The 27,288-nt window shown below is 38.5% G+C and overlaps 1 protein-coding gene across 3 annotated transcripts in view; it reads left to right on the top strand.

Annotated features, from left to right (window-relative positions):
- The window catches only part of ZSWIM6 (zinc finger SWIM-type containing 6), a 183,305-nt gene that overhangs the window by 129,119 nt on the left and 26,898 nt on the right, over window positions 1-27,288 (top strand). For 2 of the 3 annotated variants that reach the window (XM_044772144.2, XM_044772155.2), the window contains exons 4-6: window positions 1,809-1,959; window positions 10,462-10,564; window positions 12,324-12,418. In XM_044772144.2, coding sequence (XP_044628079.2) covers window positions 1,809-1,959; window positions 10,462-10,564; window positions 12,324-12,418 — 349 coding nt within the window. The remainder of the gene's footprint in view (window positions 1-1,808; window positions 1,960-10,461; window positions 10,565-12,323; window positions 12,419-27,288) is intronic. The other variant, XM_044772151.2, reaches the window with a different exon arrangement.

The raw sequence follows: 27,288 nt of genomic DNA, 5'->3' as shown, positions 1-27,288 counted from the left end.
AGTTCTGGTTTATATGCTTAAGAATAAAGGGTTTATTTTCATTGCTGTTGCTAACTGAGAATAGGATAGAAATTTGCCAGGAAAATAAACATTAAATCAAATCCATGATATAGTGGCAATCTCAAAGATTTGGTGTATTTAGACACGTAGGAAGTATGTTCTAGATTCTAATGTCAGCAAAGAGTATACTGTGGCCTAATGGAAGCAATGGGAAAGAGCTGTTAGGCTGGCCTGCAGTTGCTATTTTTATCCCTATACATGATATACACATTGTATATGCCGTATGAAGTAATAGCAACATCTAATTTTGGAAATGATGTACCTTTTAGAGTTAAGACAGATCTGGGTTCTGCTCCCAGCTATTCCTCTTGTCCTTTGAGCAAGTTGCTTCACTTCTCTCAGGCATGATTTTATAATTCATAAGATGGGGATTATAATCTGGTTTACTTGATACGGTTGTTGTGAAGATTCAATGGTAAGTATAAATGTAAAACTCTTGTAGCACAATGTCCAATAAATAGCAACTCCTTTTCTTTCTCCCAGTCTTCATCTGTTTATGACTTTTTAGTGCTTCCATATTGGGAATAAACTCCTTTTTAAGATGACTAAAATAAATCCTACTGAAAGTACAACTAGTGTAGAAGTGCTTTTGAGTTTTGTGCAAGGCTCAAAGTCTGCACCCTGTGAGGAGATTCCATTGCTTGTCAGGGTACAGGCCTGAGGCAGGATCTCTTAATCTCAAGGTTTGGGCTGGTCATTTCCTCCTTCATTTACCTTTCACATGGAGAGAATCTTCACTGAAAGCACCCCCACCTCCTCGTTTTCTCCTGTATGACCGTGCTCCAGTAATTCCCTTCAGGGAGAGCCCGTGTTCAGCTGGGGTTCTTATTTGTTGAACACAGAGCCATACACAGTTTTGGAATAGATGCATTCATTTAGGGTTTCCTGTAGAGAGACTTACCCTTGGTTTCTTTTCTTCGTTTCTTTTATTTGGGAAGTGTAGCGCGAGAGTAATGGACAGAGCTTGAGGTTCCAGCTTGAGAGGCTGAGTTAATTTCTTAGGTCAGTGGTTATGATTCTGCTTCATGGATTGCTCATTTAGTGCGAGAGAGTTTTTGAACCTACACCAGCCCTGTCCGTTTCCTCTTACCAGGGCAAAAACAGTCCCACTCTACTGAATAGAAGCGTGCTGCTGCTCTTTATATTAGGAAGACTTTGGTGAGAGAGAACTTATGATATTGCTAATTTACTTTTAACTGAAGGACTTGCACAACTCTGTGAATATACTAAAAACCATTGAATTGTATAGTTTAAATTGGTGAATTGTATGGTATGTGAATTATGTCTCAATAAAGTTGTTTTTAAAAAACTGAAGGACAGATTCTGTTATTGTCAACGTTATCAGATCAGTTTAGATCTCTAAAAGAGTTCTCAGTAGACTCCTTGAGGCTCTGCCACTCTGGTGGTAAGGTCCATCAGTTGGAGAGTCAGGAAGGTGCCAGATGATTTGTCCTGTTTATTTTGGTATTGTTCTTCTGTATGCTGGCAAAAAGATTTTTTTCAGAATTGAGAAGTCAGCTAAATTTCTTTTCCTTGTGTGGATTCTAAAACATAATTTAAAAAAATTAACAATCAATTTTCTGATTAAATTGCCATTTAGCATAGTGACCAGTTTTTATCAACTTTCGTTTGGTTAAGAGGGCTGGTACAAGACTTAACTGCCCCTCCAAATAAAGAAAAGTGATCTGTCTCTTGTATTGCTGTTCGTTGCTGAACATTTTTCTCAAGGTCTGTTTTTTCCCCACTAGGTGCGGGAGATGTTGAAGATGAGGGACTCTAATGGGGCCCGCATGTTGACGTTGATAACAGAGCAATTCATGGCTGACCCTCGTCTGTCCCTTTGGAGGCAACAAGGCACTGCGATGACTGACAAATATCGGCAGCTCTGGGATGAGCTGGGTAAATATCCATTTCCTGACGACTGCTATTGAGTTGTGTATGGATAAAGACCATGATTGAATGTTTAAAAAGCACGTCAAAGTATTGCTGGAGAGATGGCTGCTCATATATACACTTGTGCCAGTCTATACTAGTTAGAAGAACAGGGAGAATGAGGACGTGGGCTGGCATTTGCACGAAACGATCTTGGCAGGGTTTGAGGGAAATTGTCTGATCTTGAGGAAAGCCAGCACAGGGATCTGGCTTTAAATTTTGGGGGAAAAAAGGCTATATTATTTTAAAATAGGTATTTTGTATGATCGAGCTGATTACGTATCTCTAGAATAATGCTGTAGCCAATTAAGCTAAAATTTAACAGTTTTCTGCTTTCGCCTACATTAAAAGTATCAAAAGTAGCTTGAACGTTCATTTTATTTTTGACCGTTACAAACTTAGAACTTAGATGAACAGTTGATCGTCAGAATGGAAAAGATACGGCAAACTCTAATTGTTATTGCTTCCAAATCCCTGGTAGTAAAGATAGAAATGTAGCAGGTGGTTTAAAAAATAAGAAATTCACTAGTCATGTTCACCGGGAAATTTTGGGGGATGACTCTTGTTACCCAGTGCTCATTGCTAGGGAATTAATGAATACTGTATTTTTTATCTTGTCTTTCTATTAAGAAATCTGTATGTGACAAAGGGAATTTTTGACAAATATCATGTTAGTGCCTGTATTAATTTTATGTTCTGGATGTATTTACGAGAAGATCCTAGTTTCAGTGACATTGAATAGTAGAATTCTTCATACCTTCACTTTCTCTCTTCTTCCTGGCTAATGATGGACCACATCCTGCTGATTGATCCCATGTCAAGTCTAGACCAAGAGAAACTGTTGTCCTTGGAGATACTACATGGTCCTAATAATTGGAAGGGACCTTTGAGATGAATTGTTTTACAGATAAAGAAACTGAAGTCTGGGGAGGTTAGGAGACTTCCACAAGATGACATTATGTGACCTAAGGTTATGTGGCAAGTTGGTAAAGAACTGGACATCAGAGGTCCATTTTTCCCATTAACAGGATGTGTGTTGAGGAGCTAGGCTGTGGATGGCAATTCTTGTTTTGTTTGTTTTTTTAACATGTATGTCTGCTACTTGCCAACTGTTAAATATTTGTTGACCTTTTCCCCTGGTATTTTTATTAATTATCTTGTAACAACTTAATCTTGATACTTTCCTTGGGTCACCTGAAATAATGGTTGGTGGTCTTTTCCCCAATCAAAATTTAAACCAATCTGTGACTACAGTAGATAGTTTCCATGTATTGAAAGGATGTTTGGGGGCACAAAACAGTGGTTGGAGAACACAAGGGTAATGCATGGTTTAAACAAATATTTTTCTAGAGCAATGAGTGGTTTACTTTTCCAAGTAAGCCTTCCTCACTTTTGTAACTGTCCAGTAAATGTTAAATTGACTAGTTGGTTTATGATAGTAAGAAGGACTAGCATTAAAAAAACCATAATGAAGGAAATCATTTAAGGAAAAATTATTGGATTAACATTAAGTAAATAAAATTTAAAGAGCTTTGGTGTTTTAGAGAAACTTAGAATTACAAATAACTAATTAGGAAGAAAATTTTTTGGTTACCATAAAAAAGTACAAGTGATACAGTCAAACAAAATTTGCGGTGTTCACATTTAATTCATTAGTCACATCTCACTTTTCCAGGTTAGTTTTGAAAGTTATGTAACCACGACCCTTAATTGAAAGTATAAATTCTGGGGCCAGCCTGGTGGCGCAGTGGTGAAGTACACACGTTCTGCTTCGGCAGCCCGGGATTTGCTGGTTCGGATTCCGGGTGTGGAAATGGCATCTCTTGGCAAGCCATATTGTAGCAGGCATCCCACATGTAAAGTACAGGAACATGGGCATGATGTTAGCTCAGGGCCAGTCTTTCCTCAGCAAAAAGAGGAGGGTTGGCAGCAGTTAGCTTAGGGCTAATCTTCCTAAAAAAAAGTATAAATTCTCATTAGGTGGAAGTTTCCACCAGCTGATTCCAGTTATACCCTCTGATGGACTACTTTCTAATTATGGACCAGGCTTTATACAAGTTCTTTGGTTTCAGTCCAGGAGGAATAATACATCTTCTTGTCTCGTGGTTCTGCTTTTTGTTTTTTTCCCCCCACAAATCTCCCCGACCCAATTATTACTAGACTGCTGTAAATTCTCCTATGTACTCTGATGTCAAGCAGAGGTCACTTTCCATTTAATGGGGTCTAAGTTCTGTGAAGAATCCCATGCAGAAGTAACAATAGCTATTACATCTTAATATTCATTCACCCAAAAATTAACTAAAAGTTGCTTCTGGACTACAAAAGGAAAGGATTTTGCTTCTTAATAAAATAGGGGAATTTGACTTTGTGCCCCTGCACAGGGCTCACATTGCTTCAAGGCTCTGCTTTGGAATTAAATGCTGAGCACTGCCAGATGCCAGACATTGAGAAGAGGCTGAGTTTTGTCGGCAAATGGGATCTGCAAGTTAATTGGTGTTTTCTGCAGGCTTCTGGCTGTGAAATGAAATTGGAAGCCCTTTAGCCACATGGATAATACAGGACCTGAATACAAATGTCACATGTCACCATCAGGACCCACTGTGAGACAATAGTGTTCCCACTCCAACACTGCGCCATTACAGATCATTTAAATATGGGGATTACATTTAAACTAAAAGCCCCATTTGCCTTTTACTGCAATTTAAATGTCCTCTTAGCAAAAGCTAAGTGACAAATTAAATGAAAAAAGTGCCCACATTTTTAAAGCTGTAATGCAAAACAACCTTTTATTGCTTCTCATGTGCCACGAATGAATCATTATACTTGTCAACCCTAAACCAAGCCATAATTGGAGCAGCTACTGTTATCAAAGTGGGGCCGCTCTGTGACAGCTTAATAAAGCTGAAACTGTTAAATTAAATCTCAGATGCTTAACTCCTTAGCACCGGTGGATTCAATGGGTCCATTTCTGGCGATGGCCAATACACCAGGAAAAAAAAAGATTCCTGGCAGGAAAGCCTTAATCTGATGGAAGCCTACGAGTAAGCGTCTCTCAGCCTAGTAACCGCTTCTTGGCAGAGGGATTTGGAGGCATCAGATTGTCAGCCAGATGACAAAATTTTACTTTTTGGGTAGGATCAGATATCCCCCTCCCCAAGGTTTTCTGAATATGTAGGATTTATTAAAATTTAAGGGTTGATGTTTCAAAATTAGTATTAAAAATAACAAATATTCATTTAACTTTGTCTCTTTCAAATAAACATGTGCAAACTTATTTGAGGTAGCCACAGGCCCAGTTTCTTTCCCGCATCCTCTGGCTGACAAAGAGATGATAATGCTTAGTTCTTCTTTTCTAAACTAAGTGCCTGTGATATTCATTTGGTCTGAGATAATTTCTGTGATATTTACTCCCTGATTTTCATCATGTAATATGAAGTACGTACAGATGCATGTTACTAAGATCCTGTTTAGTGCATCTCTTTGGCAGATACATTTATCCTGTATCTTGAGTGAGTTTTTCAGATATTAATTTTGCATCTACGTGATGTTCATTTTCTCAAACATATGGCAGTCTCCTCAAGATGCGTGTTGTATCATGATTTGCTATAAGAAAATGTATATGTTAAAATCTTAAGACAGAAAGCCCATTGCAGTGGTAGAGGCTGCCGCTTCAGTAGAGGCTGCCTGTTTAGTAGAGCTGTAGAATGCAGACCTCTTCAATTGTGTTCTTTACTCCGTGACATGCAAATTTTCTGGAAAGCAGATCACAGAAATAACCCTTAGATTTCAAAGAAAAACCCAGCGCAGATTGGTGGTGAGCACACCTACTGTTAGCCCTAATGGCTGTCTGCTCAGCACACTTAATTACTGTGAGGGTCTTTAGGGATGAGGGATATATTGTCACCTCTCATCTATGTTGATGGGTCTCTTTCCTTAAATGTCTTCCTAGACTGTAATTTTACTTTGCTTCATAAAACTATAGGTTGTGGCTGCCAGTCTATTAAAACCTAATTAAAATGGATGTCATTAGAGGAAACAGTTAAATAAGATTTAATTACAGTTTGTCACAGGGAAAAAAAAATCTTAAATTTTCATTTTCAAGCATTACATAATATGTGTCGTTCCCCCTCCACCCCCGATTTTAAACACTTACCTTTCTGAGCTGAGTCATGTGTTTTGCTTCCTAGCGTGTAAACCCTGTTTCGTAGGGGGAGGATGGGAGGATGGGCTGCTGTTGCAAGAACCTTGCTGCTCTGAGCTGTGCTTGCTCACTTCACAGGAACGAGATGGTATCTCTCAAGAGTTCTTCTCAAAGCTTCTGATCTGGGTACCTAACTCTGTGTAAGCAGAAATAGCCTTACTTAGATATTTCTTTCCAGTTTGAATTTCATTGTAAGGTTGGTTTGAAAACTGTTATTAAGCAACAGCTATAATATTCCTTGGTAGTATGCTAGATAGATTGAGTGGATATACAGATTCAGGGCATGTGGAATCAGGATAAATCTGTGTTCAGCAGTAGAGAACTTAGCCCACCCATTGGGATCACATTTATTGCAAAATACTAAAAATTACCTGCTCTATGGACCCAGAATGCTATCCCATCTACCATCTCAAATACAAGCAGTTATCTCTGTGGGCCTCTTCTGCACCCACCCACATTGTTCTTGAATAAGGAAGAAAATATATGCTTAAGTCACATATTCAAAATGATATTCTAGGTAATTTACAGGGCCTTTGTGCACAGCCAGAAATAAGATTCTAAAGGTTCTGCTTTGGAGGTAGTTGTGAAGAAATTTCTGGGAAATGCCTTCTTACATCTCAGAAAGCAATAGGCTTAGTAATTCCTTCCACTGTTTTGAGCCCCTTACTTAGTTTTTTTTGGTAAATTTAGACTCAAGCTTTCCACGTGTTGAAGTTGGTGGTTAGTGAATGGCTAAAGAATAACTGCTTCTCATTGAGAACCAGAAAGCATTCCAATGTGGGTTGCCATATAAGTAGGTACCCCTTTGCTACTGCTGTGGAGAAAACAGCAATTCCCAGAGCCCCCTTGCAGCAAAAAGATGTCAGTACGAACCAGGAATCTTCCACGGAGCTGTAAGTGTAGAATGTAAGCCTAGTGAACTGCGTGTCAGAGAGTGCTTGTCACCCACTAATGTGTCTTCTGGGGCACAAGGAGACCACAGCTTTACCACTCACACTGCTCCAGTGCCTTCTTGTTAACCCTTGTTTCCAGAAGTCTTGGTGTGGTTTCTCTACCAGTATGTATTAAGCGCTTGCTATATCCAGAGGAATAGATGTATTAAATGTTTGATTTTGCTCTTGATGATGGTACAAAGGGAGTAGAGAGATGTAGCCATCGGCAGACGTGAGAAATGAGAACAGGCATGAATGAACTGAGGACCACTTTGATAGGGTAATTTATTCACATATTAGTACAAATATTTGTGCAGACTGAATTTAACATGGTTTTACAAGACATTCATGGAGGTGAGTTGTAGGGAAGAAGTAGTGAGAATACTTCAGAAAGAAGGAATAACATGCCCAAAGACAGGGATGAGCTCAGTGGGGAAGTATATAAAGACATCAAATTCATTATCAAAAAAGTTGTCTTAAGATTTTCAATCCAACCTTGTTGCTTCTCATTGTTACTTGACTTTAAAGGGAGGAGAGGGAGAGAAGGTAGACATCATAGGATCTAGACTTTTGCTTTGTTTTCTTCCCTACTAAAGATAACACAGATGCCAACGCTTATCAGGCACTCTGCTCAGCACTTAATGCGTGCGTTATTGTATTTAATTCTTAACCCAGTGAGATAGGTACAGTTATTAGCCCTAATTTTGCAGCTGAGCAAACTGAGGCTTACAGAGGCTAGGTGGCCTGAGGTCACAGCAGCAGAGCAAGAATTTGATCCCCGGTGTCAGTGATTTCAGAGACTTAACCCCCAAACTAGATACCACCCTCAGCTTATTTTCAAAGACTGTACTACGCCTCTCTGTCAGTCCGTCCCTGCACTCAGAGCAGAGCAGGGGCAAAGTGAACCTCACCTAGATGGCAATAAACTCTGTAAAAGCCGCCTGGCCTGGTCTGCCCACCCGTGTCCCACAGTCCTGATTGCAGCAGTCGGCAGGGCTTACCTGGTCTAGTTGCCCATCTGTGTTTACAGGGACTCTAACTTCAGACTCTGAAAAACAGACACAGCAATGTGGAGTAGCCGAATACATGCTGTTGAGAACTGTATTATATAATACACTTTACTTATCGTAAGATACAGATAGTACATACTGCAGAGGGCATCCAGTGACATTTTGATCTCCTTTTCCAGTCCCCTTTGCTGAGGAGCTGGTGAAGACCCTTAGGTCACTGTCTTTGTCGTGGCCTATACCAGGCCCTAATGATAACATGGTGTTAACACTTGTTTACCTCGTGTGATCTGTAGGCTCTGCAGACCCCTGCCGCACACAGGCTGGGTCGTCCTGCTCAAAATGGGGTTGTGCGCTCCTGTCTCAGTCTCTGCTTTCCCCCTCATAATTCAGAGCTCCCTCTCAATGCGGAGGCTTTGTCAATTGTGTTGCTAAGGAGGCTGTGCTTCCCTCCAGTGCTGTTCGCAGAATGCCTGTCTGCTGCTGGGTCCTCATTACCCGGGGCCTGGTTTCTTTCTGTTGTGTGGTCCTACTGCTTTCTGTCTCTTAAAACTGAGACCTCTGTGTTCTTGGGTCTGGGGCCTCTGGGCCCTGCTCTGCTGTGGCGATGGGAAGAGGGGTTTATTCTTTGCTTCTTTAGGTAGGCAGAGTAATTTCTAGTTTGGGTCAGAAGTTAATCAAAAGAGAGAATGCTATTTCTGTATAGGGAGCGAACCTGAGAAATACTTCCTGTGTAGTTCTGTCAACCGTCCTTCTCTTGACTGCGGCTGCTGGGGTTCAGTTACCCATTCAGTGCCCTGTATGGGAGAGAGTGGAAATAAAGGGAAAGATTGTTAAATACATATTAATAGAAAATAGCAGATTCTCAGGATTAAAAGAGATCTTTACAGATCATTTGCTCCTATTATCTAACCAATTGGAAGTTTTGAATGATATTCATTGTCTGAGTTATTTAGGTGCACAGTTGGATAATTTGTAACAACACTTGGGGATCACCCCTTGTGTATTTTTCTAAAACTGTATTCTAAATATAGACCATGGGGCTTTGACTAGGAGTTAAGATGCCTTATGATTCATTGTGGTACAGTTCAGTATTCTACATTACGGATCGAGTCTGCAGGAAGCATTATTTGTGCCAAGAATGGGTTCCAGTTATTTTCTTTTATGCTGTCTTCTGGTTTATAGCAGGAACACGTTGGTAGTAGATACTTTTCTCACATTAGTGTCTAATGGGAATGTCAGAGCATTGGTATAATGTGTCCTTTTCTTCCTCACAACAATTTTCGAAAAGTTCTCTCCTTACTTTTCCCACTTCTCAAGAGTCAGTATCGCACTTGCCCTCAAGAAACTGCCACCAAAGGGAAGTTTTGCTGGGGCACTCTCCTTGCTAGATTGCGGGTCTCTAGAGTACCATCACGGTCGAGTGTAGGGGGAGTGAGAGAAAATGAAGAAAGACAGGTGGAGGGTAATTTCCTTTCACCATTTCTTACCTTGAAGTGGCAGCATAGGAAAATTATCGAGGTCTGAGAAGCCTCATTGTAAGCCATCTGAGATTCCCAGGGGCTTCAGGAGGAATCAGGGATGCCAGGAGCTGGAACGGAAGAAGTGGAAGCCAAGGGAGGATGGCGCGGCCACTTGGGCTGTTCTGTGTCTGTGCGGCACCAGCAAGGTGCTTCACAAATGTTATCAGAGTTAATTTAAGCTGAGATAGGTTAATGAGGGGGAGGAGAAGCAAGGGAATAATTAATGGTTGTCCCTTGGACAGGAGGTGTTCAGACGTGCCTCCCAGAGCCCCGGAGTGGGAGGGGAGGAGGAGAGAGCGGATGGCAAGAGGCAGGTCCTTCCCAATCCCAGCAGAGGGGCTTTCACCACTTTCCACACTAGGCTTTCCATTAAGATTTCTCTAGAACATAGGATTCTGAGATTAAAATGCATGTTTGATAGTTACTGTCTTCAGTAGGCTTTTAAATAGCCACTCTTCTTAGAGGTGTACCAAAGAATGACTTTTTTACTTATATAAATAACTTTCTCTTACGTATTTTAGGGGGAAGGCAGGCTGGTAAATGATTTGCAGCAGACGGATTTTTGTGAGGCTGCTGTAAGTTTGTCTGATAATTGCGTAACATTGTTTTATTTAAAAATTCCAAATTGAAATAAGAAAACTACAATAAAATATGGGTATCTCCTGACATTAAATTGCCTGGGTGAGTTAGTAACTGTTTGTGGGGCTGTTTTCTCAGGCTCTGATCTGGAGACCAGTAACCATGAGTAGTGATAGTGGTTGTCCAAAATGTAGCTAACTCACCCAATTCTGTGCTTTCTCTTGCAGAAGCAGCCTTTGAAGTAGAGATCCAAATCTCTGTGATTCTCAGTTTCGACCAGCTGGACCCCTCTGGCCCTGTGTTGTACTTCCCAGCCCCTTTCATTTTGGGGTATTATAGTAAATTTCAAAATTTCACTTTAGCACGTCTGGAGGAGAGAGTGAGAATCATTTATAAATTGGGAATCAGATAGACTGAAGCCTTGAAATGGCTTCGGTCGGAAGCCACAGTCTTCCTTTGTGGATAAGCAGAGCTGGGGGTTGGATGAGAGGAGCCTAAGCGGGGCACTTGGGTGAGATAGAAGCTTGGAACTGGGAGAATATCCTGTTAGGAGGAATGTTTTCATAGTGCTGCTGAGAGCACAGAAGTCTGATCCACACACACACACTCTCACACATTTAAAGATGAGATTAATATATCCAGAACCTCTTCTCAGATATTGATCATACACAGAAGATGCTCTTTGCTAAACATTAGGGTCCTATGTAGCACAAGTAATCTGAGAAGTTTTTGTTTGTTTGTTTTGAAACCATTAAACCACTCACAGTAGTTAATAATCGTGTTGTCAGTTGCTGTCTTTATTGGGCATTTAAACTAAACATAGCCATCCTTTTTCATCCCTGTATTAGTGTCCGTGTGATATTCTCACCTCGTTTTTCCCTTCTTGCCCACTAATTAGAACACTGAAAGTGACACTTTTTTTTTAACTTAGTTTTCCTGTAAAGGTGAAAAAAATGTGCCTGGCATATAGTTGGTGCTCAGTAAATATTTGTGAATAAAAAACTGAATGAGTAATTGAAGTGTAATACTAGACACCTATTTAGGAGCCTTAAGAAGTGAGTGTTTTTGTTGTACTGAAAACAGTGATTTTTTGAAAGGCATTAATCCTCACCATGTCCTCAGCCTTCTTTTCCTACCCTTCTCCTGGTTTATCCCACCTTCTCTGCCCATGTGCAGGTGGATCTTCATGGGTGCCTGTGTATGCATGAACACACACACACACACGCACACTGAGATACAAACAGTTTAGAGTACAGAGGGCAACGATTCCCCCTTGCCATCAGTGCTGCAGGTAATCTGTTGCATTAATCAGCCAGCCAGTGGGAAATGCATGGGGAGTGATTATACTATCATACACAATACAATCAGCATGAAGCACTTGTCAAGACCAATACATCAAAGTATAATTCAGTAATAGAATGAATTAGAGCAAAATGAAACATTCTGTTCTCCAAGAAACTCAGCACCCATCACAGGTTCTTTCTAAACTCCATAGGAAAGTCAGTGCATTGAGAACTCATTTTTATGAATAAAATTGCAGTTCCAATATGACAGAACACTGCAAGCCCTTTCCTTGGGATTCTTTTACAACTCTAATGCTGAAGTGTTTACCTGGTTATCAGTATTCTGTAATCGTAGCCATTGATAGATGTGAGTATTTTTTGGTAGGGCTCTTGATTATCTCTTGTCCTAAATTGGTTCTCCATGGTAAGTGAAAGGAAGGTGGTTGTACCACTGGCTCAGGGAAGTGCTTACCCGGCAGTTTGGTTGGTGGACAGTCGAGTGCCTTACCAGAACACCAGGTAAATTAACCAGAACCTACTGTTTACAGTGCCCCATGATAGGCACTGCCTTTGGGACGCCTATAGCTTAGTTAGGAAATAGAATGAAGAAGTGAAAAATAAAAAGCAGCCTGGGACAGCCTAGGCCAAATGGAAAAATGAGGTCATATAATAAAGGACATGTTTAAGAAAATCTTGAAGATAGATCTAATACATTTCATACTGTAAGTCATTATCCTGTATCAATTTGTAATGTGTACTCAAAAATAATTCCTTTACTCCACTTCTCCGAACATGTTTTTTCCAAGGAGCAGAAGGATACAAGCTTACCAGGACTGTTTCAGCTTTCAAAGCCTTCAACTGGAATATAAAGAACAGAGTTTTGGAGACAGACACTCTTTAAGTATGGATTCCGATCCTCATATGAACTAACTATGTAGCCTTTGTCTAGAATCTCAGTTTTCTTATCTGTAAAATGAACATAATAAGATCCTTGAGGCTTAAATAAGATAATTGAGGTAGTGTACACCACTTTATTTCTCATTCCAAGGGTCTTTTGTCTCCGTGGGGAAAGTGGGCCCTTGCGTCTCTTGTAGGAGAGAGATGTCCTGAAGACCTAAAGAGCATTTTCAGAAATAGATTTATACAGACTGGAGTCAGGACTGTTGGCTGAATGCTGAAACTGTTTATGAGGACAGCTTAGTTAAGCAGCCAGTGCAGAGCACGTAGAAAATGTTCTTGCCAGTTACCGTGTTTCACGTTCCTTCTCTTCACTATTGACTGCCCTTTTTGTATCTCAGAATAAGGCAGCGTCTGTCATTGTGCCTTTTTCTCTTCTTCTTTCTGATTTTTTCTGTCTTTCCTTTCCTCCCTCCCTCTACAAGGAGAAGGGTGGTGAGTGGTGGAGGAGCTAGCTCTGGTTATTTCCCACAGAACCAGGTTCCTAATGAGGTCAGGCTGTTTTGATGAATCTTGCATGTTGACCTGACAGCACTGACAAATCCAAACAGGATGGAAGACTGCGTGTTAGATAAGGACCACAGGTTTGCCAGAAAGGAATGTTATCCAGGATACCAGTTAACTGTTTTGGAATATCCATGGTCTGTTTTCTTTTTTGACAGCAAAAAGGTAGTTCTTTTTCTTCAGTCTTTTCTCTGAGCCTGGTTAAAGATAACCGACTTCATATGCCCTTCTGCTGAGGGTTCAGCCGTGCTTGACCTAAGTAATCTCAGAAACTCTCTCTTTACAGTGTCCCTAAGATTTTATTTTAAAATTTTCCCAGAAATGTTTTAGTGACTTAGAAACTAGCATATAAAATTTAAAGTAAGGAGAATGTTTTTACCAGTTAAACTTATTTTCCAGACGTGAATGACTAACATGTTAAAACTGAATTGTACTGAGAACAATACTATAATTAGGGTCAACAGTTTTTGTGTGGTCTGACCCAAGAAATTTTGTGACTGCAGTTTTGCTAGCACAGCTAATTATGCCAGTGATCTCCTATTTGTGACTGCAATTAGGCATTTCATGCCCTCTAAAATAAGTGTAATTAGTTAATTGGATCATGCATGAAATTCTAGCCTCTTATAATAGCCTCTGAGAACAAAAATAAATATGATAAATATTATGAATTGTTTTATAACTGTGGAACCCTAGGAAACACCAGAAGTGATTGTTTTACTTTGCCTGCTACTATTTCATAAGAATAAACATGGTATTAAAAAGTAGAAATTACACTTTCCATAAAGCAGTCTTTGTTCTCCACCTTGGAGATAGAGGAGATAGCTGACTTTTCTTATGCTCACCTGTAGAGAAGGTGGGGTTGGTTGCCCTGCTGCTCTGCCCCCCACTCTCCATTGCCACTACTCGTGTGCTCTCTCCAGTAGCATTGTATGCATAATACCTTCTGGAAAATAAGGAGCAGAGCAACATTTATCAAAAATTCCAAAATGTCTTTCATAGAAAATTATTGAACTGATTTGCATATTAACAAAAACCCGTGAAATAAAGGAACTTTAAAAACAAGTTTTATTGACTGGCTGGGGAGTGGATAGCAATAGATAGAGAATGGTCAGCTGATTGGTTCAGTTACAAATCATAATGCTCCACCCAGCAGCAGTACACCCAGCAGGCAAAGAGCACACTCAGTCACACACAAGTGCATTATCCCAGAAATGCTGACGCGACTCCACTCTGACAGACCTCAGAGGACATCATCATATTTTCAGAGAAAACAGATTTCTTCTGACTTGAATAATCAATCTTGAATTGTAAGTTGAACTTTGATTGTTTATCCGCTGTTTTAATCCACAGTGAAATTACTTACTACTATGCCTGTCAGTACTGAAAAATGCAGTTTTCTTTTGTTTAATTAGGCACTTTTTAAATGGACCCGTGTAGGTTTTTGTTTGGATATGCTTTCTATTCATGTGAGAGACGTTCTAGTTTTTTAAAATTTATTTTATTGAAGTCACATTGTTTATAACATTATATAAATTTCAGATGTGCATTATTATATTTTGACTTCTGCATAGACTGCATCGTGTTCACCACCAAAAGTCTGGTTGCCATCTGTCACCGTACACATGTGCCCGTTTACCCCTTTTGCTCTCCCCCTACTCCCTTCTTCAGTGGTAACCACCAGTCTGTTCTCCTTATCTGTGTGTGTGTGTGTTTGTCTTCCACATATGAGTGAAGGAGAGACATATTCTAAGAAATGCATGGTTAAATAAAGTACAGGGTTTATTAGCTGTACATTTAAGGCTACTTCATGATTTTAGACAGTAATATACCATTTGTATTATACTGCTACAATACAAGGAATGGAACAGTGATTCTGTCGAAAGACTAAAATCATTAATCTTGGAATTTATGTATGCACAGCTGCACATACAAATCCTAACTTACAGAAGTGTTTTCTGACCACATAGCGAGGCAGAACAATAAATGCCACAGTCTTTAAGAATACTGATTTTGGGGGAACATGGGCCTAACAACAAATCCCAGCTCCCATCTCTAATAGCAGCACCACTTTTCCGCTCTGAACCCGTTTCCTTATCTGTAAAGTGAGTCTTTTTGTGAGGGTGAAATGTGGTGATGTGTGTAAAATACTTCCCACAAGGGCAGTGTGAGGTGTTCAGTGAATGAGAGCAGTTATTGTCCGTGGGGGCGGTATGTAACGATGCCATTCACTCTTAGAAATGTGTTCACTGAACTGGACGCAGGGATCTGTGTACCCTAAACAGAGACATTTTAAAACTTTAAATGTAGATGCTAATTAGAAACCTAACATAATGTAACCTGATATCGTTAGGGTTCTCATTGAAGGGATAAAAAATTAGCACACAAACCAGCACTTAATATTGCCGTGTGTGTTGGGATACCTTTTATTCTGTTAAAAGTTTTCATAAACACTTTTTTGGTTTTTTGCTTGACTTGCAGCTCTTCTGTTATGTTGGGTAGTTTATTTGGATTTGATCATTTTAACTAACAAGATTCTCATACTCACTGGTAAATACCCTAGTCTTCCATTTTGTCATCTAGCAGATTTATAATTTTTCCTGGTAATTGTGATGGATTCAAGATGGCCACAGATTCTTTGCTACTCTCTCATTGAGACGTGGAATATGTGTTCTCTCCTCTTGTATCTGGGCAATTTTTATAAATGTTTGACCAACAGAGTATGGCAGATTAGATGTTGGGCTCGTTTCTGGGCCCAAGTCTTAAGTGACCGGAAGCATCCACTTCCTGTCTCTTAGAAGGTTCCGTCCTGGGGCCCTAAGTTTCCGTGTAAGAAGTCTTGCTATCCAGGGGCTGGCCCCGTGGCCAGGTGGTTAAGTTCACGCGCTCCGCTGCAGGTGGCCCAGTGTTTCGTTGGTTCCAATCCTGGGCACGGACATGGCACTGCTCATCAAACCACGCTGAGGCAGCGTCCCACATGCCACAACCAGAAAGACCCACAACGAAGAATATACAACTATGTACCTGGGGGCTTTGGGGAGAAAAAGGAAAAAAAATAAAATCTTTAAAAAAAAAAAAGTCTTGCTATCTAGAGGCTGCTGTGCCATGAGAAAGCCTGTGCTGGCCACGTGGAGAGGCTGTGTTGGGGCAGGGGCAAAGTTAGGAGGAGAGAGAGAATTTCTGACCTACAGAATCGTGAGATACTATGATACATTGTTGTCTTAAGCCCATAGTTTAGGGTAGTTTTTTACAGAGTAATAGATAACCAGAACAGGAATTATGAATCTGACAATACTTCATGCTTCTTGTAATGATTATTTTCCAAATGCCAAATGTCTGGTGTGGAATATACTAATGTGCAAAAATGAAGTTTTGTTATTTCAGTTAACTTATCTTTGACTAAGTCAGATGTTTGTCAAAACTGAGTCTGTATTATTAGGAAATAGGTAACATGATTCTAGAGTATTCTCCATCTCCATTTTTAATAATTTTTTTACAGTAATTCTTCCTGACCTTCATATTCTTCTTTTATCACATCTCACCTTGTTTGACTTTTGGGTTTTTTATCTCCAGTAGTAAGAATCTGGGTTCTGTTAGCTTGTAATTGTGAGTTCCTGTAGACGACTGGAACTCCGAGCCCTGAAACTGCAAAGGGAGGCAGAGGGTGGTAGACTAGAAGTTTGGGCAGAGATGCTCAGGGGTTGGGGGAGGGAGGCTGCGCAGGCTCAGGGTTGCACTCTTTGTCGGTCCTTTGGCATGAAGTTACCATGGACAGAGAAAATGTTATATAATCTCATAAGGTTGCGGATGAGTTCGAGAAATGCCTCTTCCACTTGCGTAGGTAAGGATAAAATTACACAAAGCATCTCAGACTTTTAAGTGATTCTATGGGCCCGGAGTGGGACCTGGGAGGCTAGAGAGAACAATGCCTGCTGGAAAACAAAACACTTTTTAAAGCCTGTCATTGAAACTGAGGGAAAAGGAGAGACCCAAAGATGTTTGTAGCTAGAAACTATGGCAAATGGAAATTAATTGTGCAAGCACCCATTATTACTAGCTTCAGTGTTCAGTGTCACTGATATTTTGTTATTTAACATGCTTTCTTAGTTGTCTTATTAAATGTGAAGATATTTATAAGGGCATTCAGAGAACCAGTCGCAGTCTGAACCCTCCAATCTTGCTTTAACCGTTGGGTCTCACTTGCTTCAACCTTGAAGTCTTCTGCACAGGGGTTTGCAGGAGTGTACTTTTTGGAGCTGGGTGAACTCTACAGTGTTCAAAATGCTTCTGCATATGTTATCTTACTTAAATCTAAACAGCCCGGTGAGGTAGGTTAATACCCCTCTTGTTTGAACAGGGAACTGCTGCCACAGAAAGAATGAGTGGGCTTGCCTACGGTCTTCTGGCTGGTAATCCTTATCTTCCCCTTTCCAGATCAGAGCTTATTGATCAAACATTTCTTCTAGTTGGAAATATAAAACAGTGGGTATGTGAGGGGGTGCAAAATGGTGATTTATACATCTAAATGTTTGGTGAAATGACTGGCCCTCAGAGCACGTAGAATTCATTCGTACTCATTTCCCACATTTGCTGGGACTGTGGGTACTTGTCCACCGGCACTGTTGTTGGTGGAATGGAGAAGCAACCAGAGAGACCTTTGTGATGATTTGCTTCTACCTCACTGTGATTCTGCCCACGTTCTCTAACTGTTTGGTCAAGTATGGGATGTGAACAGGTTTAAGACCACTGAATGGATTGGAATCATTTACCTTGTGCCAAGAATGCTTTTTGTGTTTCTTTTTCCAAGGGGAGTCGCCTTCCTAGTTTTGGTTTACCTTTGGCTTGTATGTTACTGTGCATCTTTTTGCTGAAATCAGTGAGTGCAGATTAGGTAGAGTAGTGGAAAGGAAAGGAAAGTAAGAACATGCTGGGTAGTGGAGAAAAGCTAGACTAGAGCTGCTGTGCTCCATGGGTAATTCAGAAGCCAAATGATGCACACCCCAGTGATTCCATAATTGCTTTTGTGTACTTTGAGGCATTGAAGCTAGGAAAGCAATTTAAAAGTATTGAATTTGTTTTCATTGTAATTCATAGCAAATAATTAAGCATCCTTTGTGAAAGAACCAGCAATACCTTTCTAGATGTCAGAACCTCTGCTAGTTGCTAGAAGTGTTGAGTTCTCTGTGCTATTTTAGGTTGAGTCCTTAAAAGGGTTAATATTTCTCGGGGACAGCAGAGTGAGGCGTTAATCATCAAAGAGCTTTATTTTTAAAGCTACAAATGTTTCAGGTGTGTGTTGGAGGGGAAGGACATAAATGTCCGAAGTGGGACTCTGAATTAATAAAATTTGGAGAATGTTTTACTCAGTTTGGTTAACTTGGTTATTAAGGCTAATTACAGCTTTTGTAGTGGTGACTGTTAAGATAAAAGACCATATCTATTATAGCTCTGAACCTGAATCTAACATTAAGAACCTCCTTTCAGGGTGGAACCTCTCTTTTGGAAGGTGAGCAGTAAAAGAATGTTACAGGCATATTAATAAAGGCTTGGCTTTCAAAAAGTTTTCTCATTTTGCAAAACAGAAATTCTCTAATTAGAGAAATGTAAGCATGAAAATCTAAGATGAGTTTTCTGGATTTCTTTTTTCCTCAAGTCATAGAAATCATTGTTTAAAGTTTCCAAGAATATTTAGGATCTTGCTTTTAAGAACCGTAATCTCTGAGTTTGAGTTTTCTCATTTTTAGAGTGGAAATATTAATTCTGACCACAGACGCTTATTGTAATGAGTTAATGAGAAAATGTTTATAAAGCTGTGAATATAGTGCCTATAACATAGTAGGCACCCAAGCAATGGTGACTATTAATGATACTAATGATTATTTAATTAAGATTATCTTGGTATTCCTCCATTTATTTCCTCATAAGAACTTTTTTTTTTGAGGAAGATTGGCCATGAGCTAACGTCTGTGCCCATCTTCCTCCGTTTTATATGTGGGACACCTGCCACAGCATGGCTTGATAAGCGGTGCGTAGGTCTGTGCCTGGGATCCGAACCAGGAAACCCTGGACTGCCGAGGTGGAGCACAAGAACTTAACCGCTACATCACTGGGCCGGCCCGCAAGAACTTTTTTACAAAGTAGAATTATATACTCTTGTCAAAATTGTGTTAGCTGCTTATAACTGAGTTTTTGCCAGGTGAGGGTAAAACTCATTGGTTCATTATCACATTATCAAGTCCTTCATATGCAAATCAGTCAGTCCTTCAGCACTGTATACCTTGGTTAATATTTTCCTAATTTTATCTTTGAGTTACTTCAAAAGAACTAGGGCTCAGTATAAATTTGGTTATTAATTGTATTTTTAAAGCCTTGTATTGTGCTTACATCTTCAAAAGAAGAGATTGACTATGAAAACAATGGATTTGAGATACAGTCATGTGCCACATAAGGATGTTTTAGTCAATGACAGACCGCATATATGACTGTGGCCCAGAAGATTAGTACCATAGAGCCTAGATGTGTAGTAGGCTACACCATCTAGGTTTGTGTAAGTACACCCTATGATGTTCGCACAACGGCAAAATCACCTAAGGACACATTTTTCAGAATGCATTCCTGTCGTTAAGCGATGCATTACTGTACATATATATCTTAGGATATGAAATTCCTGCATTGAAAGTTAGCTATAACTTAGCTTTTAGTTGGCATGGTGGTGCTTTCAAGCTGATTTTCAAAAATAAATTATAGTTCATGCAGGTATGGACTGAAATACAGAATTCTGAATTATAAAAATGGGCACATTGAAGGTAAATCACTCATTTTGGAAAGGCATTTACATCACGTTACTTGTCAATATTAATTTACTTGCTTGTCCTTGTGCACAGAACCTTGTTAAAACCCTAACAACCTGATAATGAAATTACTAGTCACAGCACATCTTTCAGGGAAACTTCTTGATTTTAGTTTTGTCTGGTAAAGTATTTATTCAAGATTAGTAGAATTATAAGATAAAAACATCTTGGAAGGAAAATATAAAAGGTTCTTAATTCTTAAGCATTATCTGTTGAATTATAATTTTACTTTTTAAAAAGATAATTTGATGATTGGGAACATATTTGAGTTCAGTCTAGCCTTATAAATATTAAAGCCAGATCCAGTCTGTAGCATTTATTGCAATTCATTTAATTGTTTACATGAGCATTTTTCATGTTGTTCTGTTGTCTGTCAGTCCAAAACTTAAAACCTGGTTTAAAAATTTACTTTGTAATTTATATACAATAAAATTCTTTACTGTAAAATACATGCTGTGAATGCTGTAAAAATACATAGACCTAAATTTTTTAGTGTACAGTTTTGAGTTTGGACAAATGCTTAGAGTCATGTAACCACCACCACAATCAAGATATGGAACGGTTACATCAGCTCCCGAAATTCCCACACACTGTCCCCTTGTAGTCAGTTCCACTTCCTACTCCCAGCCCCTAGCATTGGTAAATCCATGCTCAGTCCCTTTCGTTTTACCTTTTCCAAAATGTCATATAAATTGAACAATAAAGAGAGAGAGTGTGCATGTGAGTGTATTCATACATACATTCCCTTTTGCTTGTGACTTCCTTCACTTCACATAGCGCACCTTTGAGATGTTACATGTATGTCAGTGATTTGTTTCTTATTGCTGAGTATCCTATCGTGTGAATGCACCAGTTTGTCTACTCACCAGTTGAAGGACACTCAGGTTGTTTCCAGTCTTTTGCATTATATATGAATAAAGCTGCTGTAAACATTCTTGTACGAGTTGTTATGTTTTCATTTCTCTTGGGCATATCCCTAGAGGTGGGACTGCTGGATCATATGGGAAATATATGTTTCACTTCATGAAAAACTGCACTGTTTTTCAGAGTGGCTGTATCTTTTTCACTCCCAGCAGCAATTATGAGCGTTCTAGTTGCTCCACATCCTTGCCAGCAGTTGGTATTGTCAGATTTTAAATTTCTTTTTCTAATTTTAACCATTATAATAGGCGTATAATGATATCTTGAGTGGTTTTAATTTGCATTTTCCTAATCACTAATGATGTTGAGTGTCTTTTCATCTGCAATTTGACGTCTGTGTATCTTCTTTGGTGGAGTGTCTTTCCAAATTTTTTGCCCATTTTTTATAGGGATATTCATTTTCTTGATGAGTTTTTAGAGGGCTTTACATATTCTGGGTACAAGGCCTTTGTAAGATGTATGATTTGCACATATTTTCTCCCAGTCTGTGGCTTGTCTTTTCATTCTCTTAACAGTGTCTTTTGTAGAGTGAAAGTTTTTAATTTTGATGAAGTCCACTTTATCAATTTTATCTTTTGTGGATCATGCTTTTGATATTGTATCCAACATTATCTTTGCCTAACCCAAGGTCATAAAGATTTTTTTCTAGTAGTTTGATGGTTTTAGGTTTTATATTTAGGTCTGTGATCCATTTTGAGTTAATTTTTAATGTTAATTAAGTTCGTTTTTTAATAAAGTGTGTGGTATGGATTTAAGTTCTTTTTTTTTTCCACATAAATATCTAATTATTCCAGTACCAGTTGTTGAAAAGATTTATTTTTCCTCCATTGAATTGATTTTGAGCCTTGAATTGGCCATAATTGTGTGGATCTGTTTCTGAGCTCCCTAATCTATACCACTAATCTGTGTGGCTAGTCTTTCACCAATTGTGCACTCTCTTGATTACTGTAACTTTATAGGAAATCTCAAACTCACGTACTGTGAATCTTTCAACTTTGTCCATCTTTAAAATTATTTTGGCTATTCTATATCTATTCTTGTCAGTATATACACAAATACCTGCTAGGTTTTGAGTGGTGGTGTGTTGAATGTATAGATCAATTTGGGGAGAATTGACATCTTCACAACATTGAGGTTTCCTCAGTGAACATACTATGAACATAGTAACTCTCTGCTTTTTAAGATTGTCTTTGATTTCTTTTTTCAGTGTTGTGTTTTTTAGCATAGAGACTGCACATTTTGTTAGATTTCCAACTATTTCATAGGTTTTTTTGGTACTAATACAGTCGTGTGCTATATAATGATGTTTCAGTCAACAATAGACTCTATATAGAATGGTGGTCCTGTAAGATTAGTACCATATAATCTAGGTGTGTAGTAGGCTATACCATCTAGGTTCACGTAAGTACACTCTATGATGTTTGTACAACAATGAAATTGCCTAACAACACTTATCAGAATCTATCCCTGTTATTAAGTGACTCGTGACTGTATAAATGGTGCTCTATTTTGGTAAATTTTGATCTCTTAATTGTTCAGTTTTAGCATATAGATGTACAGTTGGTTTTTTGCTTTGAATTTATGTCACATGACCTTGCTGACCTTGCTAAAACTTATTAGTTCTAGGAGCTTTTTTTTAGGTTAGTTGTCCACAAGTAGAGTCTATTAGCTTTTCCTTTCCAAACTATGCCATTAACCTCCTTTTATTGCTTTGGCCTTGCTAGGACTTTCAGTGTGATGTTGAATAGGAGTGATGGGAGCAGACGTCTTTGCCTTGTTTCCATCTTAAGGGGAAAGCATTCAGTCTTTTGCCATTATGATGATAACTGTAGAGTTTTTTTGCATGTGCCTTTTAGGTGGTTAACTTATCTTCTGTTTCTAGTTTGTTGAGAGTTTTATTATGAAGAGATGTTGAATTTTGTCAGTTGCTTTTTCTGCGTCTGTTGAAATGGTCATATGGTTTTTCTTTCTTAGTCTGTTAATATAGTGGGTTACACTGATTGCTGTTTTTTTAATTGAGGTTGTGATAGTTTATAACCTTGTGAAATTTCAGGTGTACATTATTATTTGTCTGTCATCTTATAGGTGCACCCCTTCACCCTTTCTGCCCACCCCCCACCCTCCTTCCTCCTGGTAACCGCTAATCTGTCCTCTTTGTCCATGTGTTTGTTTATCTTCCACATGTGAGTGCAATCATATATAGTTTGTCTTTCTCTGTCTGGCTTATTTTGCTTAACATAATACCCTCAAGGTCCATCCATGTTGTTGTGAATGAGAAGATTTTGTCATTTTTTATGGCCGAGTAGTATTCCGTTGTATACATATACCATATCTTCTTTATCCAGTCACTGGGCGCTTAGGTTGCTTCCACATCTTGGCTATTGTGAATAATGCTGCAATGAACACAGGGGTGCCTAAGTCTCTGAATTGCTCATTTCACGTTCTTTGGATGGATACCCAGTAGTGGGATGGCTGGGTCATATGGTATTTCTGTGTTTAATTTTTTTTTGAGAAATCTCCATACTGTTTTCCATAATGACTGCACCAGTTTGCATTCCCACCAGCAGTGTATGAGGGTTCCTTTTTCTCCATAACCTCTCCAACATTTGTTATTTTTTGTCTTGGTTATTATAGCTATTCTAATGGATGTAAGGTGATATCTTAGTGTAGTTTTGATTTGCATTTCCCTGATGATCAGTCATGATGAGCACACTGATTGATTTTTAGTGTTGAACCAGCCTTGCATTCCTGGGACAAACTGTATTTGGTTGTGGTGTATTTTCCTTTTTGTATATTTTAGATTAGATTTGGTAATATTTTGTTGAGGTGTTTTACTTCTGTGTTCATGAGGGATATTATCTGTAATTGTATTTACTTGTAATGCTTTTGATATCAGGGGAATGGTGACCTCATAAAATAAGTTGGAAACTGTTTCCTTCTCTTTTGTTTTCTGGAAAATAATTATATAAAATTGGTATTCTTTCTTTCTTAAATTTTCGTTAGAATTTTCCAAGGAAAATTCTGGATCTGCTTTGTTAGAGATTTTTAACTACAGATTTAATTTCTTTAATAAATTTACGACTATTCAGGTTATTTCTTCTTGAGTGAACTTTGTTAGTTTGTGATTTTCAAGGAATTTGTCCATTCATCTAAGTTGTAGAATTTATGGGCATACAGTTGCTCCTCACTCCCTCTGAGTCTTCCACTGCCTCAAGGATCTGTAATGATGTGCCCTCTTTTATTCCTGATTCTGATAGTTTGTCTTTTCTTTTTTCAGTCAGTCTGATTATAGCTTTATTGATTTTATTAATCTTTTAAAGAACCAGCTTTGGTTTCATTGACTTTTTAAAAAAATTTTGTCAGTTTTCCATTTAATTGATGTGTGATCTGTTATTTTTTTCCTTCTGCTTCCTTTGGCTCTGATTTCTCATTCTTCTTCTAGTTTCTTAAGGTGAATACTTAGATTATTGATTTGAATCTTCTCTTCTTTTCCAATATAAGCATTTAATACTATAAATTTACGTGTCAACTCTTTTTAGCTGTAGAGCACAAATTTTGATATATTTTATTTGCATTTTTTGTTCAGTACAAAATATTTTCTGATTTTGTGTATTTTTATATTCTTTGCAATGTGACTTCCTCTTTTATTCATGTTATTTAGAAGTATATTGTTTAATTCCCAAATATGTGGGAATTTTCCAAATATCTTCCTATAATTTATTTCTAGTTTAATTCTATTATATTGGAGAATATACTTTGTATGATTTCACTTCTAAATTTGTCAGAGATAGGTCAGAATATGCACTATCTTGACGAATGTTCTTTGTGCGTGTTAAAAAGAGTAGGATTTAGATTAGTTTTGTTTTTTTCTGTTAATGTTAGGTAGAGTGTTCTGTAAATGTGGGTTAGGTTAAGTTGATTGCAGTATTGTTTAGGTATTCTTCATCCTTGCTCATTATCTGTTGGTTCTATCAGTTATTGAGAGGGGAATGTTGAAGTCTCCAAATCTAATTGTGGGTTTGTCTATTTCTCCTTCCAGCACTCTTGGTTTTTGCTTCATATATTTGGAAGTGTTAGTGTTAGATGTGGCATACTCATTTAGGATTGTTTTATCTTTTGGGGGAGATGTCCCTTTTATCATTTTATGTTGCACTTTATCCCTAGTGTAGTATTCCTTGTTCTGAAACCTACTTTGTCTGATATATTAATTTGGTCACCCTGGCTTTATTTTGAAAGTGCTTGCATGGTATACTTTTTCCATTTACTCTATGTCATTATATTTAGAGTGGGTTTCTTGTACACAGCATAGCGTTGGGTCTTGTTTTTCATTCTGATTTTACCATCTCTTTTAATCGGTATACAGTCATGTATCGCTTAGCAATGGGGATACGTTCTGAGAAATGCGTTGTTAGGTGTTTTCATCATTGTGCAAACATCATAGAGTGCTCTTTGACAAACCTAGACAGTATAGCCTACTACACACCTAGGCTATATGGTACTAATCTTCTGGGACCGCAGTCATATACGTGGTCTGTTGTTGACCAAAACATCGTTATGTAGTGCATGACTGTATTTAGACCATTTTCCTTTAATATAATTATTGATGTAGTTGAATTTAGGTCTACCATTTAATCATTTGTTTTCTATTTATCCTCTCTGTTTTTATTCCTCTATTTCCTCTCTCCTGCCTTCTCCTCTCCTTCTTTGGATCATTTTAAATTTTTTTAGTATTTCATTTTAATTCATCTATTGTCCTTTTTTTTGAGGAAGATTAGCCCTGAGCTAACTACTGCCAATCCTCCTCTTTTTGCTGAGGAAGACTGGCCCTGAGCTAACATCCATGCCCATCTTCTTCTGCTTTATACGTGGGATGCCTACCACAGCGTGGCTTTTGCCAAGTGGTGCCATGTCCACACCCGCCATCTGAACCAGCAAACCCTGGGCCTCTGAGAAGCGGAACGTGCAAACTTAACCGCTGTGCCACTGGGCCAGCCCCTCTATTGTCCTTTTTGTGTGTATCTCTTTGTATTTTTTTTAATGGTTTCACTATTACAATAAACATACCTAACCTGAAGCAGTCTACTTTGAGGTAATATTTTGCCACTTTAAGTAGAATGTGGAGTCTGACAACCATATAGGTAACTTTACTCTCCCTCCTTTATGTTGTAGTTTTCATGTGTATTACATTTAACACCCTACAAGGCAATGTTCAGATTTTTGCTTTCAATAATCATACTTATTTTAAAGAACTTAAAAAGACAAAAATCGTCTATAATATTTACTCAGGTGTTTATCATTTCTTTTGCTTTTGCTTTGTTCCTAAAGTTCCAGGTTTCCCTCTGGTATTATTTTTCTTCAGCCTGAAGAACTTTCTTTAGCATTTCTTTTAGAGCCAGTCTTTTGGCAACAAATGCTGTTAGTTTTCCCTGATTTGAGAATGCCTTTATTTCACTATCATTCCTCAACAATATTTTTGCTGGATATAGAATTCTAGGTTGGAACTTCAGTTCCTTTTAACACTTTAAAGATACTGTTCCACTGTCTTCTGGCCTCTGATTTCTGATGAGATATCTCTAATTATTTGTGTCGTTCTATATATGGTATTTCATTTTTGTCTGACTGCTTTCAAGATTATTTTCTTTTATCTTTGGTTTTCAGTGATTTGATAATGGCATGGCTTTCTTTGAGTTTACCCTTTTTGTGGTTAGCTGAGCTTCTTGGATCTGTAAATTCTTATCTTTCTCCAAATTTGGAGTTTTTAGTCATTATTTCTTGCATATTTTTCTGTATTTATGTCTCATCTTCTTCTGGGACTCCAGTGACACAAATTTAGACCTTTTGATATTTTTCTCACCCGTCTTTAAGGCTCTGTTCATTTTGTTTGATTGATTCTCTTTGTGCTTCAGATGAGGTCATTTCCGTCTTCAAGTTCACTGACTATTCCCTCTGTCATATCCATTTTGATATTGATCCCATCCAGTGAATTTTTAATTTCAGATACTTTATTTGCAATTCTAAAATTTCTATTTAGTTCTTTTTTTAGTTTGTATTTCAATTCTTTCAATAGTGTTTACCTTCATCTCGTGGAGCATAGTTATAATAGTTGCTATAAACTCTCTGACTGATAATTCTAATATCTGGTTCATCTTGATTGGCATCTGTTGGTTGTTTTTTCCCTTGACAATTGATCACATTTTCCTGTTCCATTGTAAGCCAACTAATTTTGGATCCTGGACATTTTGAATACTGTGTTCTGAGAGTCTGGGTCCTATTAAAATCCTCTGGAGAATTTTTTTGTTTTTTTAAAGCATGTAATCAGCCAGGATAGATTCAGACCATAGATCTGTTTGACCTCCTTTGAGTGACAATGTCGGTAAAGTTTTCAAAGCCGTGGCTGTGCCGCCTGGAGTCTGTCTTGTGCAGGTGAGGTGCGGCTAAGACTGTGCCTGTTTGTGCACAGTGTCCGGGGATCCCCTCTCCAGCTCCTGAGCTGCAGTGAGGAGGGTCCCTTTTCCCACTTCTTTGACCAGCTAAATGAGGT

Source organism: Equus asinus, chromosome 10, assembly GCF_041296235.1.
Source record: "Equus asinus isolate D_3611 breed Donkey chromosome 10, EquAss-T2T_v2, whole genome shotgun sequence".
NCBI classification, from domain to species: domain Eukaryota; kingdom Metazoa; phylum Chordata; class Mammalia; order Perissodactyla; family Equidae; genus Equus; species Equus asinus.
Note: the sequence above shows the minus strand (reverse complement) of the source record. Positions and strands in the feature narration are given on the sequence as shown.